At 38.8% G+C, this 21,832-nt stretch overlaps 1 protein-coding gene across 1 annotated transcript in view; it reads left to right on the top strand.

Moving 5' to 3' along the window:
- Positions 1-16,456: 16,456 nt before the first annotated feature.
- Positions 16,457-21,832, top strand: part of hsd17b4.L (hydroxysteroid (17-beta) dehydrogenase 4 L homeolog) — a gene marked incomplete at its 5' end in the record, with an annotated part of 145,500 nt that continues 140,124 nt past the window's right edge. Inside the window, 1 exon segment of the mRNA NM_001092594.1 lies at positions 16,457-16,572. Within this exon segment, the coding sequence (NP_001086063.1) occupies positions 16,512-16,572 (61 nt within the window).

Here is a 21,832-nt window from a genome sequence, read left to right as displayed (position 1 = left end):
TGCTGTGGGAAGTGGGTCAGTATAAATTACAGCAGGGGATTTTAACTCCGTGGAAACCATAATAAAGCAACAGCACAAGAATGCAGATTTATCAAAGGTTGATAAATAAATTTTGAGCTATTTTTTGTGTACTTCGACTAGGGAATCATCCAAATTTGATAAAAAAATTAGAAAATTCGAATTTTGACATTTATCATGTACGGTCTTCGGCTTTGACCATTTGCCATCTAAAACCTGCCAAATTGCTGTTTTAGCCTATGTGGGACCTCCTAGAATCTATTTGGAGTCAATTGGTGGACTGAAAACTCTAATTTTTTTGGGGGGGAAAATTAGAATTGTTAGATTCGAATGGCTATTACTTCGATTCGTACTATTCGAATTCGATTGAAAACGGACCTATTTCACTTCGACCATTCATAAAACCTGCCGAATTGCTGTTTTAGCCTATGGGGGACCTCCTAGAACCTACTTGGAGTCAATTGGTGGACTTTGAAAAATCAAAGTTTTTTTGGGGGGGAAAAACCTCGAATCGAATTCAGACCTATTTGACCAAAAGAAAACCTTTGACTTAATTTTGGTTGGTCTTTTTGAATTCTAATTTCGAAGTTTTTTCAATTCGAATTTCGAACTTTGATAAATATGTCCCTAAATTCGAATTCAAAAAGAACAACCGAAATTAAGTCGAAGTTTGTTTTCTATCGAATAGGTCCGTATTCGGATTGAATCAAAGGAATAGCACATTCGATCGAATTCGATTCGATTGACTCCAAATAGGTTCTAGGAGGTCACCCATAGGCTAAAACAGCAATTCGGCAGGTTTTAGATGGCGAATGGTTGAAGCCGAATTTTTAAAGAGACAGTACATGATAAATTTAGATATTCTAATTTTCAAATTTTTTTCAAATTCCAATCTAATTTGGACTATTCCCTAGTCGAACTACACAAAAAATAGATTGAAATTTGAATTTTTTCATTTGAAAATTCACCTGGATAAATGTGCCCCTAAGTGTATGCAAATGAAGTGAATTACGGATCCGCACACACTATATCTTCAAGCAGATGGGGATTGACCCCAGTTTATTGTGCAACCACAAAGATCAACGTTTCGGGGGGTTACCCACCCTTCATCAGGATATTCAAACTGTGCAAAAAACCACCTTATAAGTACAAAGTCCCTCCTTTTTTACCCATAACACCACAGTCTGTTGTGTGTTTAACCCTTTAGTGTCCATTTTTCATTTTACGTCCATTCTGCAAAGAAAATCTCTTTTTATGGTGTTGGGTCCGTGAGGATATCCTTTTAGGAGATGGACTATTGTGTTATATTACAATATAAACAAATATAATACATAACAATGCAATTATCATGAAACAAAATGTGTATCAAAAAATTATATGGTGTATTAAATAAACAACTTACAGCCAGTGGGGTCATAATTTTAACCTTACTTTTCTATGTCTTCCCACCGGCTTTTCTTATCTGAAAAAAGACAAAAAAAAGGAGGGACTTTGTACTTATAAGGTGGTTTTTTGCACAGTTTGAATATCCTGATGAAGGGTGGGTAACCCCCCGAAACGTTGATCTTTGTGGTTGCACAATAAACTGGGGTCAATCCCCATCTGCTTGAAGATATAGTGTGTGCGGATCCGTAATTCACTTCATTTGACTACAGGGACCTGGCCGGGTTCACGGAGACCCAGCACCACTGGAAGCAGAGGAGTAAATACACAGGAGTGCGGTGGTGAGAATTTTCCCCTAAGTGTATGCAACCATTGGCTGCTAATCCACTCTTTCCCCGGTTGGTTCTGCTTTAGAGTCATATTTTTATGGGTTTTCCCACCCATTGAACAAGCTTTCCTTTTTTCCCTATTAGTGTAGGCTTCACAGTAGGCTATATAGTACATACCCCTTGCCGGTTACAAATATTGAGAAGCAAATAAAGTAACTTATGACTTCACTATAGTGTTTTTTATTGCAGTGATATCAAGCACTTCATGTGCACCTGAGGAAGGCTGGTTGGGATGAAGCGTACAGTGGTTGATATCTCTGCAAAAAAAAACACCATGGTGAAATCCTAAACTGCTCAGTGCACTCTCAGGGTGATTTGTTCTCCGTATTTATCCACCCCTGGCCCTGGAACACAATCTCTTCACAAGGGGACTGGAGAACCATACTGCCTTGAATGGGGACTTCTAATAATTACTGCCCACATAGTGTATGACTCCAGAATTCCATAGTGTTCAGGGGTAGGTTTATTTAAAGGACAAGGAAAGTAAAACTAAAGAAGTAGATTAGAAATGTTGTACGTTATGTTTTTGGTTTCTGTACCAGCCCAAGGCAACCACAGCCCTTTAGCAAGGAAGATCTGTGTCTCCAAAGATGCCCCAGTAGCTCCCCATCTTCTTTTCTTCTGATTCACTGCACATGCTCTGTGCTGCTGTCACTTACTGAGCTTAGGGTCCGACTCACAATATACAGTACACATAGAATAGAAATGTCACAATATAAGGCTGATTGATAATTAATACAGATAATTATTACATGGCCGAAACCAGTGTAATTAGCATCAGAATTTAATAATCTGCCCTGAAGCATCATCTTATATTACAGGCCAACCTCATTTTCTGCTTGATAATTTGAGACAACCCCTAAATTTAGCTTCTCAACAGCTGCTCAGAGCCCACTGAGCATGTGAGTGGCGCAGACACTTTCCAATATGGTGACCCCCCCCTGTGACAAGTTTGAAGTCCTGGATCATTGCTGCTATTGACAAACAAACTTTAGGCTGGTGCAATAAGTTTAGTATCTATAAAACCTGGAGTTTTTAGCCCTATTCATTTTTTTTTTTTTTATTTCAATAATTTTTATTGAGGAAATCGTGCATAATAACAAATCCGTCAGCATTGTTACAGTCATCACATAGACACAGGCAGCATTGAAAACATCTCTGACGCTAACAGTGAAGTGGCTAAATCCAATTGTAACAACAAGCATAGTATATGACATTAAAGCTGAACATGTGTCAAGTCCAAATAATACAAGGAATAGACATTACACGTTTCCCTTTTATACACATAATTCAAAAGGAAAAAGAAGAACTGTAAAGTACAGAACAGAAGAAAAGAGAAGGAAGCAGAAAAAAAAAAAGGGGATACTAGTGAAGAAAAAGAAAGGATAAAATAAAAAATAAATAAAGAAAATAAAACTAAATTCCACTGCCTTATCAACCAGGGCCGTTGTAAGCAAAGACTAATTTTCCATTATCCGCCCTCCGAAAATCATGGCGACCTGTCCTCAATAGGCTAGTGCTGACCGATTAAACCCGGTTGGGTAGCGGTAGGCGATCCAGGGGTCCCAAACCTTCGCGAATTGTTCCTGTTTGTCTAAAGCTATACACGTCAACTTTTCCATAATAAATACACCATCTATCCTGGTTTTCACATCAGAAAAAGCCAAGGTCGGAGTCAGCCAGGCTTTTGCTATCACCTGCTTTGTTGCTGTGAAAAAATGTGTAATTAAGGAGTATTGTGCCCGAGAGATAGCGTCAATTTTCTTATGTAAGAGAGCATCCTCAGGCCGTTTGGGTAGATTCACTTGCAAGACGGAATAGATCAGGTGATATACCTGGATCCATAGGCGTCGTGCCCTAGTACAATGCCAAAATATATGAGCCATCGTTCCTGCCAGCAATTAGGGCTGGTTTGGGGATTCCATTTAGCTATGCGACTCGGAACTAAGTACCATCTGCTAATAACTTTATATACAGTTTCCTGTGCTAAGACATTGGTGGAAGCACGTTTGGCACTCAGAAAAATATCCTGCCAATCCCGATCTTGCAACGTCAACGTCAGTTCCATATTCCACCTTTGTACAAATTTTAGAGAGGTTATAGGCTGGGTATTAACGCTTTGATGATAAATATAACTAAGAGAGCCTTTCATACGTGGACGATGGAGACATAACGATTCAAAAAAAGTATTAGGGCCAAAGGAGCATTTTTTCTGCACCGAAGACAAGTAATGTCGAATTTGATTATACCTATACATTTCTCGATCTGGGACACTATATCTATCCTTTAAAACTGACCAACTCATTATGTTGCCATGTAGTATAAAATGCCGTACATGTGTGAGGTTATTGTCACTCCACCAACGGAACTGATTCGGTTGGAGCCCAGGCAAGAAATTCGGATTGTCAAATAAAGGTGCCATCGGCTGGTGTTTAGATATCCAATTAGGATTAACTTTGATCTTGTGCCACAGAGATAATGTATGTTTTATAGTTGGAAAAGTCTCTGACCTATGGGAATGCTTATGCGTCCAAAGAAAATCTCCCAGAAAGTTACATTGACATATAGCTTGTTCCAGTACAACCCACTTGGGAGGTCGAAGTAAAACAAACCAGTTCAACATTTGAGCTATCTCAGCAGCCATATAGTATTCACGAAGGTTTGGGACACCCAATCCCCCCCATGGTTCTATGCCTATATAATAGGCTCCGAGCAAGTCGTGGCCGTCTATTATTCCAAATAAACCGGAAACATGCATTTTGCAACCGAGATAACCAGTCTGCTGGTGGTGCTAAAGGAAGGGTACGAAACAAATAAAGAATCCGAGGTAAGATACTCATTTTTATAATATTAACCCTGCCAAACCACGAAACTGAAAAATTCTCCCAGGACTTCAGGTCATCCATCAGGTGCTTAATGAAATTTCTATAATTAGTGTCACATAACGTGCCATAAGAATCTGTGAGGTGGATTCCCAAATACTTAATAGATGTATTCGTCCAGGCGAAATCGAAATTGAGCTTCAACAATTTTATCATACTAGATGACATATTAAGGGGTAATGCTTCAGATTTAGACACATTAATCTTCAGACCTGAAATCCCGTAGAACTTATCCAGAACATTAAATAAGTTTGGCAAAGATATCAGAGGCTTCGATAAAGTCAATAGTAAATCGTCAGCATATAAACAACATTTATGTTCTTGGTTCTCCACATGTATCCCACTGACATCCCGATTTTGTCTTATCAATGCCGCCAAATATTCCATTGCCATCACAAACAAAATTGGTGACAAGGGGCACCCCTGTCTGGTACCTCTTTCAATCATAGTGGGGGTAGTGAGAAATCCGTGATGTTTTATTTGAGCCGTGGGGCAATCGTATAAAGCCTAGATATAAGACAGAAAAGTCCCCGGAAACCCATAGCGAAGCAGGACATACTTAAGAAAATCCCAGGACAGTGAATCAAAGGCTTTCTCTATATCCAGCGAGAGGAGCACTGCAGGAGTGCCCCTCTCACTGGCCCAAGAGATTAGACCAATAGCCCTGCGAATGTTATCAGAGGGTTGTCTGTTAGGGACAAAGCCAGCCTGATCACTATCAAGGAGATCAGACAGAAACGTATTAATTCGTTTAGCCAATATTTTCCCAATTAACTTCATATCATGATTCAATAAAGTGATGGGTCTATGGTTTTCAACTAAGTTACTATCCTTATTAGTCTTGGGAATAGCCGTTATAAAGGCTCTAAGAGAATCCGGAACAAACCGGTCCCCTGCTCTTATTGAGTTAAATAGTTTCACGATGTGTGGGGTCAATTCTTTAGTAAAAGCCTTGTAATATGGGCCTGTAAACCCGTCAGGACCCGGGGCCTTCTGTGCCTTCAACGATTTAATAGCCCATTGTACTTCCTCCGCAGTAATGGCTTGATCCATATAAGCCCTTTGAATTAAAGTTAAAGTGGGAAGCCCTATATCTCGGAACAATAAATCTGCTTTACATTTATCAAAATTCGTATGGTGCTTATATAGTTGCGAATAGAAGTCCTGAAATGACTCCGCTATTTTCTGGGGATTGGCTGTGATGGCCCCTGTTTTAGTTAGAATACTATGTGTAGGGGTATTCTGTTAATATTCCGTAATTTATTCGCTAACATAGTGTCAATTTTGTTGGCTTTTGTGTAAAACCTTTGTTTCATCCATCTAAGTTGTTTCTCTGTATCTTCCATAAGGTACAGATTCAATTCCGTTTTAAGTTGGCGAATATGACGGGAACCAGCATTACTAGGTTTTGCACGAAATGACTGTTCCGCCAGTTCCAGTTGACATGACAATTGGCGGACTCGTTCCCTTTTTTCCTTTTTCTTTCTGGAACATATTTTAATAAGAATGCCCCTAATGTAAGTTTTATGAGCTTCCCAAATCACTGACTGCCTGAGGTCCGGGGTGTCATTAATCCGAAAATAAGAAATTAGCTCCCCCTCCAGTTGCGTACGCACCTGTGGGTTCGTGAGAATGGCTTCGTTCAGTCGCCATATAGGAGCTACCTTGGGGGATTGTAAATTTCGTATCGTGATTCTCACAGGATTATGATCGGACCAAGAACACACCGGAATCCGAGCAGAAACAACGTTTGCGGTTAAGGAAACACTGAGCAACACATAATCTATTCTAGAGTACCGTATGTTCCATTGGGGTTAGTATAGAAAGTATAGTCATTCTTAAAGGGGTTGCACTCCCTCCAGGCATCAGCCAGTCCCATAGACTGTATTTTAGTACGTATAACTTTAGACAGAGGTTCAACATATTTCTTATTGGGATTTAGAGGATCAAACCTATCCCGTCTAGCATTTAAAGTTGCGTTGAGATCACCTCCAATTATGATTTGAGCCCTATTCATTTTTTAGGGTTTACTTCTCCTTTAAAGGGTGATCAAAAATATCTTTAGAGGCTTAATAATTATATAGTTTAAAATGATACTGTTCCTCTGCTTATCATTCTAATGAAATATATGCAACAACCATATGAGTATAGCAGCTAACACTCTACATCTCACTGCTGGTAACACTGAAGGCTTCCTGGGTTCATTGGTATAATAAAAACAATACATGCATGACATTAAACTTTGCTTATTGGTGTAATTCGTTAATATGTGTGGTTTTTGTTATTTCTCCCATTAAACAGGGCAAAATCTGAATGGACAGTAAAATCTCATTCTGTACAAACAAGCGACAAATGAGTTGTAAATTTTTGTAATGGTGCAGAGTCACAACAGATGTTTAACAGTTAGTAGGAGATGTCATTGGCCAGCACTAGTGATGGGCCAATTTCTCCCATTTCACTGAAAAATTCATGAATTTCCCGCAAAATGAAAAAAATCATGAAAATTGACAATCGCATCAATTTTGACACTTGCATTAAAGTCAATGGGTGTCTGAAGAGTGTTGATGCGCGGCAATTTTGATGCAAGCAACTTTTCACACGCATGGCCAAAATTTTTTGACGCCGCAAAATTTTTACCCGCAAATTTTAGTCGGAGATTCTCAAATTTATTCGCCCGTGGCGAAACCTGGAAATTCGCCGCAAATTTGCACCAGGCAAATTTATTCGCCCATCACTAGCCAGCACGATTTTCTATTGCACACAAAAAGTAATGTCTTGCTATACAGGCTATTTCTCACCAAAACACTCTTACTGTAAGGAACCTGTTACACTCCCATCCTCAATACAGTTTGGCTCCTATTAATAGGGTTCAGTCTATTATTTTGAACTTTAATCAAAGTATTGTGCTTAGATACAAGATTCATTTTAGGTTTGACAAAATGAGTCCCTTTTGGTTTAATGAGGGAAGCAAAATAAGTTGTGGCCTTAATCATTATCATTTATACCCTACTGAATACATATATCTCTCCGCTGTGAGACTGTGAGCCTTCTTTCATTTTTATATTTTGTGAGTGGGAAAGCCACTGTGCTTGTTTTCCAACATATAGGTGACTGTTGAAATCTAATTGCTGGTTGGTTGCTACTGGCAACACCACTGGTGATGGATTTTCTCCAATGTTCTACACAACATGATAAATGCGCCCCTTAAAGGACCAGTAACATCAAAAAATGTTTCTCCTCCCTGGCTCCTCACTGACAGGCATCCTCCTCCCGGCATCCAGCAGCAGCTGTGTATCAGGCTCTTCACTCCTTTCCCCTGGATTGGCTTCCCTGCTCCGCTCACCTCCCTCTCTGTCTTCCCTCCTACCCTGCTCCACTACTCTGAGAGAGACATGCGGCGCCTGATTACAATCCAGGAAAGGCGCACGTAACAGGCTCTCCTTCACTGAGCAGTGAGCGATCCTTGCCTAAGCCCTCCCCTCCCACGTGGGAACTGGCCTGGGATAAACCCTATCGCTGCCGATGAACGGTGAAGAGGAGAGCCTGTGACACTGCCTGTAACGTGCGCCTTTCTGTTCTGCCTGGGTAGCCTTCCTTTTTAGGGTCTGGCAACACAGGCAGATATGGGGAGATTAGTCGCCCCAGCGACAAATCTCCTCTTCTTCGGGGCAACAATCCCCCCGAACTGCCTTCCCCCTGCCCTCCGCCGGCTAAAATGAAAATCTTCTGGGGGAAGGCACACACGGTGCTTAGTTTTCCAAAGTCGCCATAGTTTCCTCGTGAGCCAACTTTGGACGATTGTCGCCCTAAAGAAGAGGAGGGTTTGTCACTGGGGCGACTAATCTATCCGAATCTGTTTGTGTGGCCTGACCCTTAACAGACCAAGTGATTTTCAGTTTATCTGATCTGTTGTCTAATGATGTAGATCAAACAAGACTAGATTATCTGAATGTAAACAGAGGACTAGATGATATTCACCCCATGGTACCAAAGGAACTTCACTCCATGGTTGCCAGACCACTCATTTTTCATCATTCTATGTTTGTCGTTGTACAAAGAGATTGGTTGATAGAATACAAGAGTGGAGATAAATGTTTTCTATTTGGACCAATGCTGTTGGTGGAGTGGATCTGTCCTTGGTCCACAGCTTTTAACATGTTTAAAGAGGACCCTGATGCTGGCAATCACATTTCTGTCTCTATATTTGCTGATGATACTAATTTGTGCAAAACAATGGGTTTAGCACTCAACTGCTACAGTCACCCTTCAGCCAACCAGGTCCTAGCTCAAACCATGAAAACCAGTTCCAGATCATTATTACTCCAAACTTTAAAGTCAACATTATACATTTTGGAAGGTTGAATTTCCCTGGGATCATAAAGTGCAGTGACGTGCATATTCATCACTATGACCACTATTAGGTGATATTAGGCTCACCCATGAAAAAAAAACCTTTTAGTGCTTCCACAACTCAATTATCAGATTAATTCAAAAAGGAATGTCAGACTTACAATGTGGCTATAACCCTAAAATCTGGCTCAAGTATATCATTTTCAATTATCAACAGATAATATTAAATGTGTATTTTTAAATAAAAAACAGGCCAATTCATTTTGATACATTTACAGTATAATCAGAAGTATCCTGATTGAGTTTTGTAAGACGATGTGGGTGATAAGCTGCTGTATAGTATAAGGCAAGCTTTGAGGTGATTTTTAGGAATCTATATAAAATATTGGAAAAAAAGTGGTTATTTTTATCAAAACTTCAATAAAATACCCAATCAATTACCCGACTAGGAGATACCACTGCTGCCTATTATACCAAGATTGTCCTATAACATTTGTGTCTCAACGTGTATAATTCACAAGTTCATTCGATATTTTATTTATATAAAGAGAATAGTGCAATGCTAAAAAGTTGAAACAATTCATGAACCCAATTGATTATCATACAGAAATTAACTATTGCCCATAAATAATACATTGAAAATGCATCTGTATCAATTAAGGTTCCACATTTTCCCACATCACAAAAGTGCCAGTGCAATAAATTAATTAATGATCGATTACATTTAAGGTTGATTATCACAAATTACACCAGACAGTTACTTAGATCACCTTAATAGATAGGATAAGATTGGAAAAGAGAAATAAAAGAATGGAGCTGTTCCCTTGATCTTCTATCCTCAATTTTACTAATCTCTGGGAATGCCACAAAGATGGAGAAGGCACAAGCCAAGGGACTGCGGTATAATAATTTATCTTTAGTGATGGGCGAATTTAGCGGCAGGCGCAAATTCCCCACAATGCCCGCCGATTCGCTGCTGGTGAATAAATTGCAAAACCGTCGCAAAAATTTGCCGTCGTCCAAAAAAACGCCCCAAATTCGCCCATCACTTTTTATCTTCCCTAATCTGCAAGAGAGACTGTATAAAAAGAGGCGCCAAAAGAATAAAAGGATATAAACGAGTTAAAAAACAAAAACTTTGTAATCAGAGGAGGCAGTAGTGGACTTACCTCCTCCAAGCAGACACAAAACGACTGTAATTAAGCAGTCAAAATTTATTAACGAACTCCAATAAGTACAACGCGTTTCACGGGCTCAGACCCGCTTCAGACACCTGCAAGAGAGACTGTTCAACCTACAAAACTGCAAACCCCATGGTTCTTAGAGGGAAAAGAATCAGAAGATAAATTATGCTAAAAAAATAAGTCCCCAGACCAATGATTTGTTTGTGACCGGCTACCAAAATTGTTAAAAGCAAAAGATGAGCATGTGGCACTTTAATTGACACGGATGCATTTTCAATTAATTAAATATGGGCAATAGTTCATTTTCCGTAGGGTATTAATTAATTGGGGTTCATGAATTGAGTTCATATGTGAATTAATTATACACGTTGAGACACAAATGTTATGGGGTTGAGGACAATCTGGTATAATAGATATATATATATATATATATATATATATTGATTGGGTATTTTATTGCAGTTTTGATAAAAAATAACCATTAAGAAAGGGTCACTTTCTTCCGAATATTTTATATAAAATGTATTATTTACCCTCAGTGGTTACACAGTCAGGAAGTGTGTAATAATTAGTTGAGTAATTATCCAATCCCCTTTTCCCTTAATTAAGTTAACCTAAATTTTTAGGGATGTTATAACAGTAGCTAAGTTTAACAAGGCTTCACACTTTGGTAGTTTGCAGTAGAAAGATGTTTACCCATTCTGGATTTGAAAAAAAGATTTCTGGGTCCAACATACTTTTAGGGGCTCTTACAGCATATAATATGCAAGGAATAAAAAAAAAACAAGCAGTCTGTTTTCATTTGCAGTAACAGTCACATTAAGGGGCAGATTTATCAAAGGTTGATGTGAACAATCTAATTTAAAAAATTTGAATTTAGAGTTAACTTTTGTGTACTTTGACTAGGGAATAGTCCAAATTAGATTTTTGATTTTCTCAAATTTGAGAAAAAATGTGAAAATTAGAATTTTGAAATTTATCATGTACTGTCTCTTTAAAAATTCGACTTTGACCATCTAAAACCTGCCGAATTGCTGTTTTAGCCTATGGGGGACCTCCTAGAACCTATTTGGAGTCAATTGGTGGACTTAAAATCTAATTTTTTGGGGGGGAAAAATTAGTCATTCGTTTCAAATGCGCTATTACTTCGATTCGTATGATTCTAATTTGGTCGAAAATTTACCTATTCGTCCAAAAAAAAACTTTGATTCAATTTCGGTTGGTCTTTTTGAATTTCGAAGTTTTTCATATTCGAAATTCGACCCTTGATAAATCTGCCTCTAAGAATATTTCATGTTTCCTACATTCTGTATATATTTTGAGTTCATCAGCTTTTTCCTAAGGGCAATCATGGCCTTGCAATCCAACATATGCTTATTTCTGGATCAGCGATTTGTACTTCTGTATGTTTTTGAATTACACAAAAACATTGAAAACAAATTTGCAGAAATAAACTGGCACTGAAAGGATTAACCGAATTAACCGGATTAACACGAATGAAAGTCTCAGCTTGCCAGTACTGTTAAAGAAAAACTATGAAACCAGCCCACAAACAAATACAAACTTTGTCCCTATAAGCTGTGAAGTGTGACAAAGGTTCTGTACTGTAGTTATGCAACATGTGTCTGACCCTTGCTTGTCATAAATACAATCCAGAGTCACATTCTAACCTTTACCCTAACAAAGAAGTCACGGATAATATGTTCTATAATAATAAACATTTATAATCATTTTTATTACCTTATATATGAAATAGCAGTAGGTTAATATAAAAGATACTGTATATGGTGTATGACAAACTTTTCTTGTATTTTAGTTTATGGATTCTGTCCATGGTATTCTCTCTTTAGATGAATCCGGTTCTTTAACCCTTTAACTGCCAACCAGTTAGCCTTCTCCATTAACAATGCATTGCTAGGCAACTTGCTTTTTCCGCAGCATAATACAGAACATGGCAACACGGATTCTACCTTGTTGGCAGGTTAACCCTCTTGCCAGCTCCATAGATTCTACACAGTTGACAGGGAAGGAGTTAAACTCTCACTGCATGGGTTTATGCTATTAAGATGATACCCTGAGATATTGCAAGCTGCAGTTAAATGGGTAGTTCACCTTTAACTTAAAACCCCAAATACCTACTAACTTCCTATAATAGGAACCACAATCAGGATATTAATGTTAAAGGGGAACTCCACAAAAACATAACTTAAGCTTTTTGAAAAGTAAACATAATTTCAAGCAACCTTGCAATAAACATACATAGCAGTGCTTTCAAATACTGTACCTTATAACAACTAAAAATAATTATAGTAAATGTTTGTACCTGTATCTTTACACTTTTAGCAGTGTTACGGAAACAGCCATTAGAGGTAAAATAAACCTCAATGTAGTAGGGTTCAGATAAGAGAATATTACCTCTCAAGGGTCGAATCTCGAATAAATTCGATTGAATTCGAAATTCGATTGGGGGAAATCTATTTAAAAAAAATAGAATTGTTTAAACTTGGACGAATCTTACTGATCTGAAAACTCGAATCGAATTTGATTCCATTCAGGGTAGGACTACATGGACGTTTTTGACAAGTCGCATGTGACAGAAATAAGGTAAGAGATAGAAATGTTGGATGAAGTCGCAGCGTTGATCCGAAGTGACACCACTGTCAGATGCAGACGCATCAACGGATTCGAGTTTTTACTCCGAAACAAACTAGAGTGTCAGGAAGGCTACAAACATCTCCAAATTGATCCCTGGACCTCTCCCATTGACTTATACGTGAATTTGGCAGGTTTTAGGTGGCGAATAGTTGAATTTGAATTCTAAAAGGGCCAGAAATTAATAAATCTCGAAAATCTAATTTTAACTTAAAAAAAATTTGAATCGAGTTTGGATAATTCCCTAGTCAAATTTGACAGCTTTGACCATAAAAATTAGAAAATTTGAATTTTCAGTTTGACCCGTAATAAATCTGCCCCTTAGTGTTCGGACACGAACAGTGCAGTTTAGCAAGCAGTATGGTTTCCCATATCAAAAACATATTTTCTGGATTAATCAAGCCAATTACATAATACTCGTCTATTCATAGCATATGCTTTTCACTGATTTTCAGGTTACAGATGTTGACAAGTTTCAGGTAACACGTTTGTTTGAAGTATATACAGCAAAAATACCTGACGTGAGCTTTGTGTCACTTCATGGCGCTTCAGCCAGGGCAAATATTTTACTATCCAGAATGCTCGGGACCTAGGGTAGAGTCCTGCGTGGGTCCATTTTTTGGAACCCGTACCCGACCCGTACCCGCAACCTGCAATCCCCAACCCAGACCCGCAACCCGCATTCTTACCCTGCTTGGACCTGCTAACCGACCCGCAAGTACCTTATCTGCAACCCGGACCCGCTGACCATCAAGAATCAGGAAGTGCTGTCATTTTAAACCAGAAGTGACATCATCGGAAGTAGGCGTGATCAGAAAAATGGAGTGAAAATCGTCTAAAAATAAGTCTACTAGAAAATCATGTGAAGATGAAATAAACCCAATAGGCTGGTTTTGCTTCCAATAAGGATTAATTATATCTTATCGACACAGCTGTGGAGATCTGCGCTCAGCCCAATATTGTTTAATTTATAAAATGCATCAATCCTTTCATGTGGATGTGCCAATCATCCAAGGTAATCTGCACAGTTAATTTATATCTTAGTTGGGATCAAGTACAAGCTACTGTGTTATTATTACAGAGAAAAGAGAAATCATCTTCTGCTAATGCATTATTAACTGTCTGACAGGGTTCACCGACACATGCAATTTTCACACCTACCCAATCTCTGAACCAACTGATCAATTCAAATAAAATAATAGGAGAAATAGATTTTAAAAAGCACGAAAGGTTTTTCACCTTCCAAACACTTTTTTTAGTTCAATTGTTTTCAAATTGTTCCCCAGAAATAAAGACTTTTTTTTCAATTACTTTCCATTATTATTTTTTACTCTTTTTCCAAAATCTAAGTTTAAAGTTGAATGTTCGTGTCTCTGGTGTTTGAGTCTGGCAGCTCAGTAATTCAGGTGACGACTCTAAACTGTTACAATTTTGCAACATTTATTTGATACATTTCTCAGCAGCATCTCTGGAGTATTAGCAACTATTGTTATATACAGCTGCCTGTAATGAAACCCAGAGATTCCACTCAACAGGGACAAAGAAAGAAAGGTATCAACTAAATGTATCAATTTAGAACTGTTTACAAGGTCGGCGACCCCCTCCCTCCCAGAGCTGCTTTAGAAGGTGAAAAGGGACACTTTACACTTCAATATTAGAAAAACTGTGACACTTTGAAAAAAGAAAGCAATTGGTGATCTGGTGATCTATCTGAAAACAACTGGTTGTTTGAAGGTGAACTACCCCTTTCATAACAAAGAATTGCCTGAAAATATAGCTTTTTTGTTGTCATGTTTAAAAAAATTCATAAACAAAAGAATGAAAAGTTTCACACATTACAGGTTAACTGCAGCAGCAGGCTTGTGGGTTAATGTGTAAAAATGAGCTTTAGTGGGAACCAGCTGACACTGCTAACTCTCTAAGGGCTCTTACTGACGAGCGGTTGAAGCTGCGCTCCGTTTTTCTGCGTTCAGCAGGGAAGCGCAGGAATAGACGCATTAGGTTTTTTTTCAATGGGGAGTGTACCCACACAGGAGCGTGTAGGCGCCGAACGCAGGAAAAATGCAGCATGTTGCATCTCAACCTGCGTTCGGCGCCTACACGCGCCTGTGTGAGTACAGCCTCATTGAAAAAACCCTAATGCGTCTATTCCTGCGCTCCCCTGCGGCTGAACGCAGAATAACGGAACGCAGGGGAGCACAGCTTCAACTGCTCGTCAATAAGAGCCCTAAGTAATGTTTTGGGTGTGATTTCTGACAGTACTGGGGGCCTTTGCTGGTTCACTCTAAACTGAATGGGAGGTAGCAGGGGGTGGTTTTGGGTGCTCTATACCCTTAGTCCAAAGAAAGTCATTTTGATTTTAATGAGAATCTCAGCCATTTGGTTTGACTTGTTTCAAGTACAATAGTGACTATAATTTTATTTTATACTTACCAGAGACCTAGAAATATAGGGGTGCAAGGAGCATGTTTGGATACATGTACCTTTAAAGAATAGAATCAATATGCCCAGCATTTCTACCCATTTCAGTATGATTGCAATGTTTACCACCTTTTCTGAAAGTACACATTTAATATTTGTTTATTTTTTATAACAGCATCATAAAAGACATAATTGGCAAGTTATTTGAACATCATACTCTATTTAGGGTTCTGACATACAGATTTTTTTAAAGCGTTTGTGACGCAGGTTTGAGCACACCTAAAATCATCAGCTTATTGATTCCATTATATTTTGCCTAGTTGTACTAATGAGCGTTCAGAGTTGTGTTTTATTGTATTTGTGTTTATTTGTGTTTTTTAGATGCAACATGCTGCATTTTCTTGCACTTGATGTGTGTTAAATAAACAATAGAATACAAGGTTGCATTTGTATCACTCAAGCATGCAGTTGTGTTTCTAAAAATGCATATAAAAGCAATATATGCAGTGTCAGACTGGGATGCCAGGGGCTCACCAGAAAACCTAAGGACCATGGGCCCCTCCTATTCATATTCCAGTCTCTTATTCAAATGAATGCATGGTTGCTAGGTTAATTTGGACCGTAGTAACCGGACTGCTGGAAATGCAAACTGGAGAGCTGCTGAATAAAAAGCAAAATAATTCAGAAACTGCAAATAATAACAAATGAAAACCAATTACAAATTGTCTTAGAATTTAATTCTCTATACCATACCAAAAGTTAATCTAAAGGTTTACATACCCCTTTAAGGCCCTTTCCATTTTATTTATGGAATTAAAAGCACCAATATCTAGTGAAACCTGGAAATTCTGCCTGCATACCCCTGGACATCACCTTGCTGACAAACAGGAATGAATTGCCTCTATTTACAATGTAATATATAGCTGATTGTGTCTGAGAGAGGTATAAGACGCAAATCATTTGTATACTACAGGTTCAGCCTGAACGTACAACTGGTTCACCCCAGACTGCACCATTGTATTGGTCACAGCCACAATATCCCAGCTGTCACTTTGTACTTCCTTGTTTGCTGCAACCTCGCAACCGTGGTGAGAACCAATGAAAATGCGACCTAGCGAACGCCTCATCCTCTGTTCTGTCAGAGCGAGGCTTGATACGCATCGCTCCTCCCTCGACCTGCCTTAGCTGCTCCTTGACCAGCGCTGTGACTGCAGAAAGAGTGTGCAGGGGAGATGGACTCTCAGGTTTTGCGCTTCGACGGGCGGGTGGTGCTGGTGACAGGAGCAGGTGGAGGTAAGACATGTCCTTGTTTAGACCTGCACTTCTTATGGAAAAGGGCAAGTGTAACTTTTATGGGAGCTCATAGTTTGCACACAGAGCAGTTAGGACTGTCACCTGTCCTTGCTCCAAGATCTAAAAACCGAACAGAAACGTGATCTGAAAACCGGACAGGAAGAAACTCTATATAGGCATTCACCCTCTGAGAACATATAGGCAGATTACTTGGCTCTTGATAAACTGCCCATAGAATGAGTCTGTGTGTTTGGGACTTTAGACTGTAAGCTCCATGGTACTTCACTTATGTGCTTGATGGACAAGCTCTATATGAATAAGCATAATAAATAATACACGTCACTCAGTGTTTGTACTATAGTATATACACAAGAGCCATGCATGTCCTGTAAATTATATCCTTATAAACAATGCTTAGTGATGTCGTTGATTATAACTGGAGCTTAGTGATGTCATTTCTGTCACATGACTCACTGAAACTTGCATATTATAATTAGGGATGCACCGAATCCACTATTTTGGATTCAGCCAAACCCCCGAATCATTCTCTAAAGATTCGGCCAAATACCGAACCTAAAATTAATCGTAATTTGCTTATGCAAAAGTTGTGACAAAAAGTCACGCAATTTACCTCCCTGTCCATAATTTGCATATGCAAATTAGGATTCAGATTTGATTAGACTGAATCCTGCTGAAAAGGTTGAATTCTGGGCAAATCCTGGACCGAATCCTGTACTCTGTGCATCCCTGATATATACTCGAGTATAAGGCGACCCAAGTATAAGCCGAGGTACCTAATGTTACCTCCAAAAACTGGGAAAGCTTAATGACTCGAGTATAAGCCTAGGGTGAGATGCATTTTAGGACATCTTCAGCAGACCACACACACTCCTACTCACTGATCCGTAGAGGCTGCAGTCACACCTCTGTGCTGTCCACACTTGGGGGCAAATTCATCAAGGGTCGAATATCGAGGGTTAATTAACCCTCGATATTTGACTGGGAATTAAAATCCTTCGAATATCGAAGTCGAAGGATTTTAGCACAAATAGTTTGATCAAACGATCAAATGAATAATCCTTCGATCGTTGGAATAAATCCTTTGAATTCGAACGATTCGAAGGATTTTAATCCAACGATCAAAGGATTATGCTTCGACCAAAAAAACTTAGGCAAGCCTATGGGGACCTTCCCCATAGGCTAACATTGAGTTCGGTAGGCTTTAGATGGCGAACTAGGGGGTCGAAGTTTTTTCTTGAAGAGACAGTACTTCGACTATCGAATAGTCGAACGATTTTTAGTTTGAATCCTTCGTTTCGAAGTCGATGGTCGAAGTAGCCCATTCGATGGTCGAAGTAGGCCAAAAAACACTTCGAAATTCGAAGTTTTTTTACTTCGAATCCTTCACTCGAAGTTAATGAATTGGCCCCCTTCTGTTGTAATCTCCCCTCCCTGGTCCTCCCTCCTCAGCCCTGTTTGGGGGAGGTGGGAGCTTCATTACACCGTGCAGGGTCTGAACAGAGTTAGCAGCACCCTTAGTAGCCCTAGGATTCCAATGTGCTGCACAGTCTGGACTCCTTTCCATGCCTGTTCAAAGAAGCGCAACTGAAGAATCTGAAGCCGCGTCCCAGTAACGATCGGTTGTTATGTGACATCACTTTCGGAAGTGACGTTACAACCAGTAAGTTCGGACCCGAAGACCAGAAAGAGGAGCATATATAAGCCGAGGTAGACTTTTTCAGCACATTTTGGGTGCTGCAAAACTCGGCTTATACACTAGTATATACGGTACCCCCTGTTGCAAATTATGAGGATATTAGAAGTCACCTCGGAGTTCCATGACCTGTATAAAAACACTTGGCCTTCAGCCTTATATTTTACAAGAGGGGGTACTTTATTCACTATAGCATTGTTGGATTGATTAATATTTACTTCTGGAGGATGATAATATGTGTGTTTGGGGCAGGGTAATTTATTATGGGGACTCGGTATTAGTTCTGCACTTTTGCTTTCTATTGAGGGCTGTGAGTTTAATGGGGTATGCAACACCTAAGAGCATATTAGGAGGCACCCTAAGATGTGTGTTCCTGTTACCCCCAGATCACCAGTAATGTTTCTTAAATATTTAAAGCCCAAATATACTGCTTGGTGAGTCCCTCAACTCAAATATGGGCAGCAACTGGTGATGGCACAACGCGCCGGCTTTGGCAAACAGTGGCAATCTTAGGGGCTTTTATATAATATTTAAAATAAATTGCCTTAATAGGCTCACCGAAACACAAAACAAGTAAAGTTACTTTACAAAGTCCTTTACTATAACAACTGTGCATATTTAATGTGAAGGAGTCTGCAGTGCATAGAGTCATCTTTATGCATCTCCTGATTTGGTAGGCAGGATGCCTTTCCGTGTATGGCATGGGAATAAGTAGATATGAAACACATTATAGGTGCATGTTCCATTTAACCATTTAGTGCACCTTTTATTTTCATACAGCACAGTATGAGGTTGTGGCTTATGACTTACAAAGATCATTCCTTCAATGAATGTAAACATTCAGCATGTAGTTGGTGCCACATGGCTTGCCTCAGTTAAGGTCATCTCTATTAACTATGGGCAGCATAAACTGTGGTGACGGGTTATGCACCTTTGTTGCACCTTTGTTGCCATTTTAGGATAAATATGAAGTTAAACAATGGCACTCACAACTTGGTTGCAGCTGATCTGTATACCAACTGTCTCGCTGGTGACCTAAACTTTGTTACAAGTAAAACATGACTGCTTTCAAATACTGCACTTATGATGATATACAAGGCAGAACTTTTTAAACATTTTCAGAATTACTTTAGCCACTGTGCTTGTTGTATGCTGGAAAATACTTCATGGGTATACTTAAAAAGGGGTCTAAATGGCACCAGTGCTGTTGCCCATTAGCGATTGGTTTTGATTGCTATACGACAAATGCACAGAATTTTGCTAGTTGGCACAAATCAGCATCAAATTTATGATGATTTGTGGCAGCTAGCAAAATTCTGTGCATGATTAACAGTTTGGGGGGGGGTAATAATTGCAGCTGTGCAGTTGCTCATTACAATCGGATGTTTAAATGATTTATTTTGTAATTTTGTAACGATACAATCAATCTATCTAGTTATGTAAAAAGTATATTTGAAATACTGGCTAAATTTTAGACATTGTTTTCAGGGCAGTATGCTTTCCCCCCCTTTAATTTCAGGGGAAAATCTAAATCACCAATTACCCGCAGGGGGGCTTTCATTTGGCTTTTCACATACTGGAGTATAATTGCACGTCTCTGTAGCTAAATAAACTGGCCGTGGCTCTGTCATACATTGCATCAGGAGACTGCAATTCTTCTACATTCACCTTTTCACTTGAGGAAGTAAAAGTTCAAGGCGCAGTTCACCCTCACAAAACGTATCAATTTAAAATAGTAACCCATGGATAACGACTTTTACCATTTGCTTTCTCTTCTCTTTGTTTTCATCATTATTCTAAAGCAGGGGTCAGCAACCTTTACTATCAAAAGAGCCATTTTGCCCCCTCTTCCACTAAAGAAAAATAGTCTGGAGCCGCAAAACATAACACAGCTTATAAACGTTTAAAAGTTTTAACCTTTTTTTAATTTTAACCGTTACAACAACAGAATACAACAAACAGAAGTGCAGTGTGTATGTGTAGGCCTACTTTGAAATAAGTTAAACACTTAAGAGCCCTATTAAATGCTAGTGTTCTCATCTGTTTAATGTGACTTCTGTTTCTGAAGCTCCATGCTGATCTTCCCTCTCTTGTCTTGAGGTGTGACCTAGGTAAGGACCATGAGGACCATCTTGCTGCAGCTTGGTCTTGCCTGTCACTCCTGGGATGTCTATACAGCCCTTGCACCTGCTGCTGGTTTCCTGGGTGTGTAACCGTGGTACGCTGATCATTAGCTTACTGCAGTCGCACACTCGAGAACCGCCAGCAGGTGCAAGGGCTGTATAAACGTGACTGAGCCGCAGCAAGCAGGATAAAGAGCCGCATGAGGCTCCTGAGCCGCGGGTTGCCTACCCCTGTTCTAAAGTGTATGTTGACTCCAAGGGGACAGGGAAGCCACAGGCCTCTAGTTACATCACTAGTAGCACCCACCTAGAAATGTATTAACAACTAAGAAAACCAGATTCCTGACTTTCTAATCAGTTAACATTTCATAAATCCATTGATACACTAGCCATTTTTACAGCTGAGAACTGTATCAACCGGTACATCAGTTTTTAATTGATTGAAAAGTTGATGACCTTATATCATAAATGAAACAAATTCATTTTAAAAAACCTATAATTTAGCAAAACAGTGACAAAACATAAAAATAAAATAGAAAAATAAATATACACTACACTACAGGTAAAGCGTTATCCAGAAAGCTTTGAATTATAGGAAGTTGTCTCCCATAAATAATTCAAGATTTAAAAAAATATTTTTTCTGTAATAATAAAACCATACCTTGAACTTGATCCAAACTAAGATATAAATAATCCTTATTGACTGGAAAACAATCCAATTGGGTGTATTTAATATTTAAATGATTTTTAGCAGACTTAAATGAAATTCCAATCTATGGATAGACCCATTATCCTGAAAACCACAGGTCTCGAGCATTCTGAATAACAAGTCCCATACCTGTATTTGGTAATAAAATTTGTAAAGCTTAATTGCCCTTTAATGTACGTGTTCAACTCATGATTTAATAAAAATGCAGCATCTAAGAGACTAAGTAATTTTTAATCTTAGATAGTTGGTTAATGTAGAGCAGTGGCGCAGAAAGAGCAAAGTTTGATGCTGGAAACTATGGAGTTGAACTCCTATGTTTTCACTTATTGTTGCCTCAAACTATGTTTCAAAGGATTGGAAGGGTTCAAGCAGGTCTGTTGATTTTTTTCATATACTGTTATTTTTCCAGTGATTTTTTTGTTATGTGATATGCAATTATTAGTGTATTGGTTGTAGAAAGCAAGTTCTTTATTGACCTGCACACACACTCCTGGGTAAAGCAACAAGAGAGACCTTTGTTATACTTACGCTGATAGTCTTCCATTTATATATAATATAAGTATAATAAACCTGTTAACTGCTGTCGAGTAACTGCTGTAAATCTGATAATTATCATAAAACTCTGTGTGCTATTAGCATTTGATATTTATTGTCTCCATTAAGGGAATCCATATCATTTATTATCTTGCAGTTTCTTTTGATTGATTTATAAGA

The sequence above is a fragment of the Xenopus laevis genome, chromosome 1L, assembly GCF_017654675.1.
Source record: "Xenopus laevis strain J_2021 chromosome 1L, Xenopus_laevis_v10.1, whole genome shotgun sequence".
Classification (NCBI taxonomy): domain Eukaryota; kingdom Metazoa; phylum Chordata; class Amphibia; order Anura; family Pipidae; genus Xenopus; species Xenopus laevis.
The sequence above is the reverse complement of the archived record's forward strand: the minus strand, read 5'-3'. Positions and strand labels throughout refer to the sequence as shown.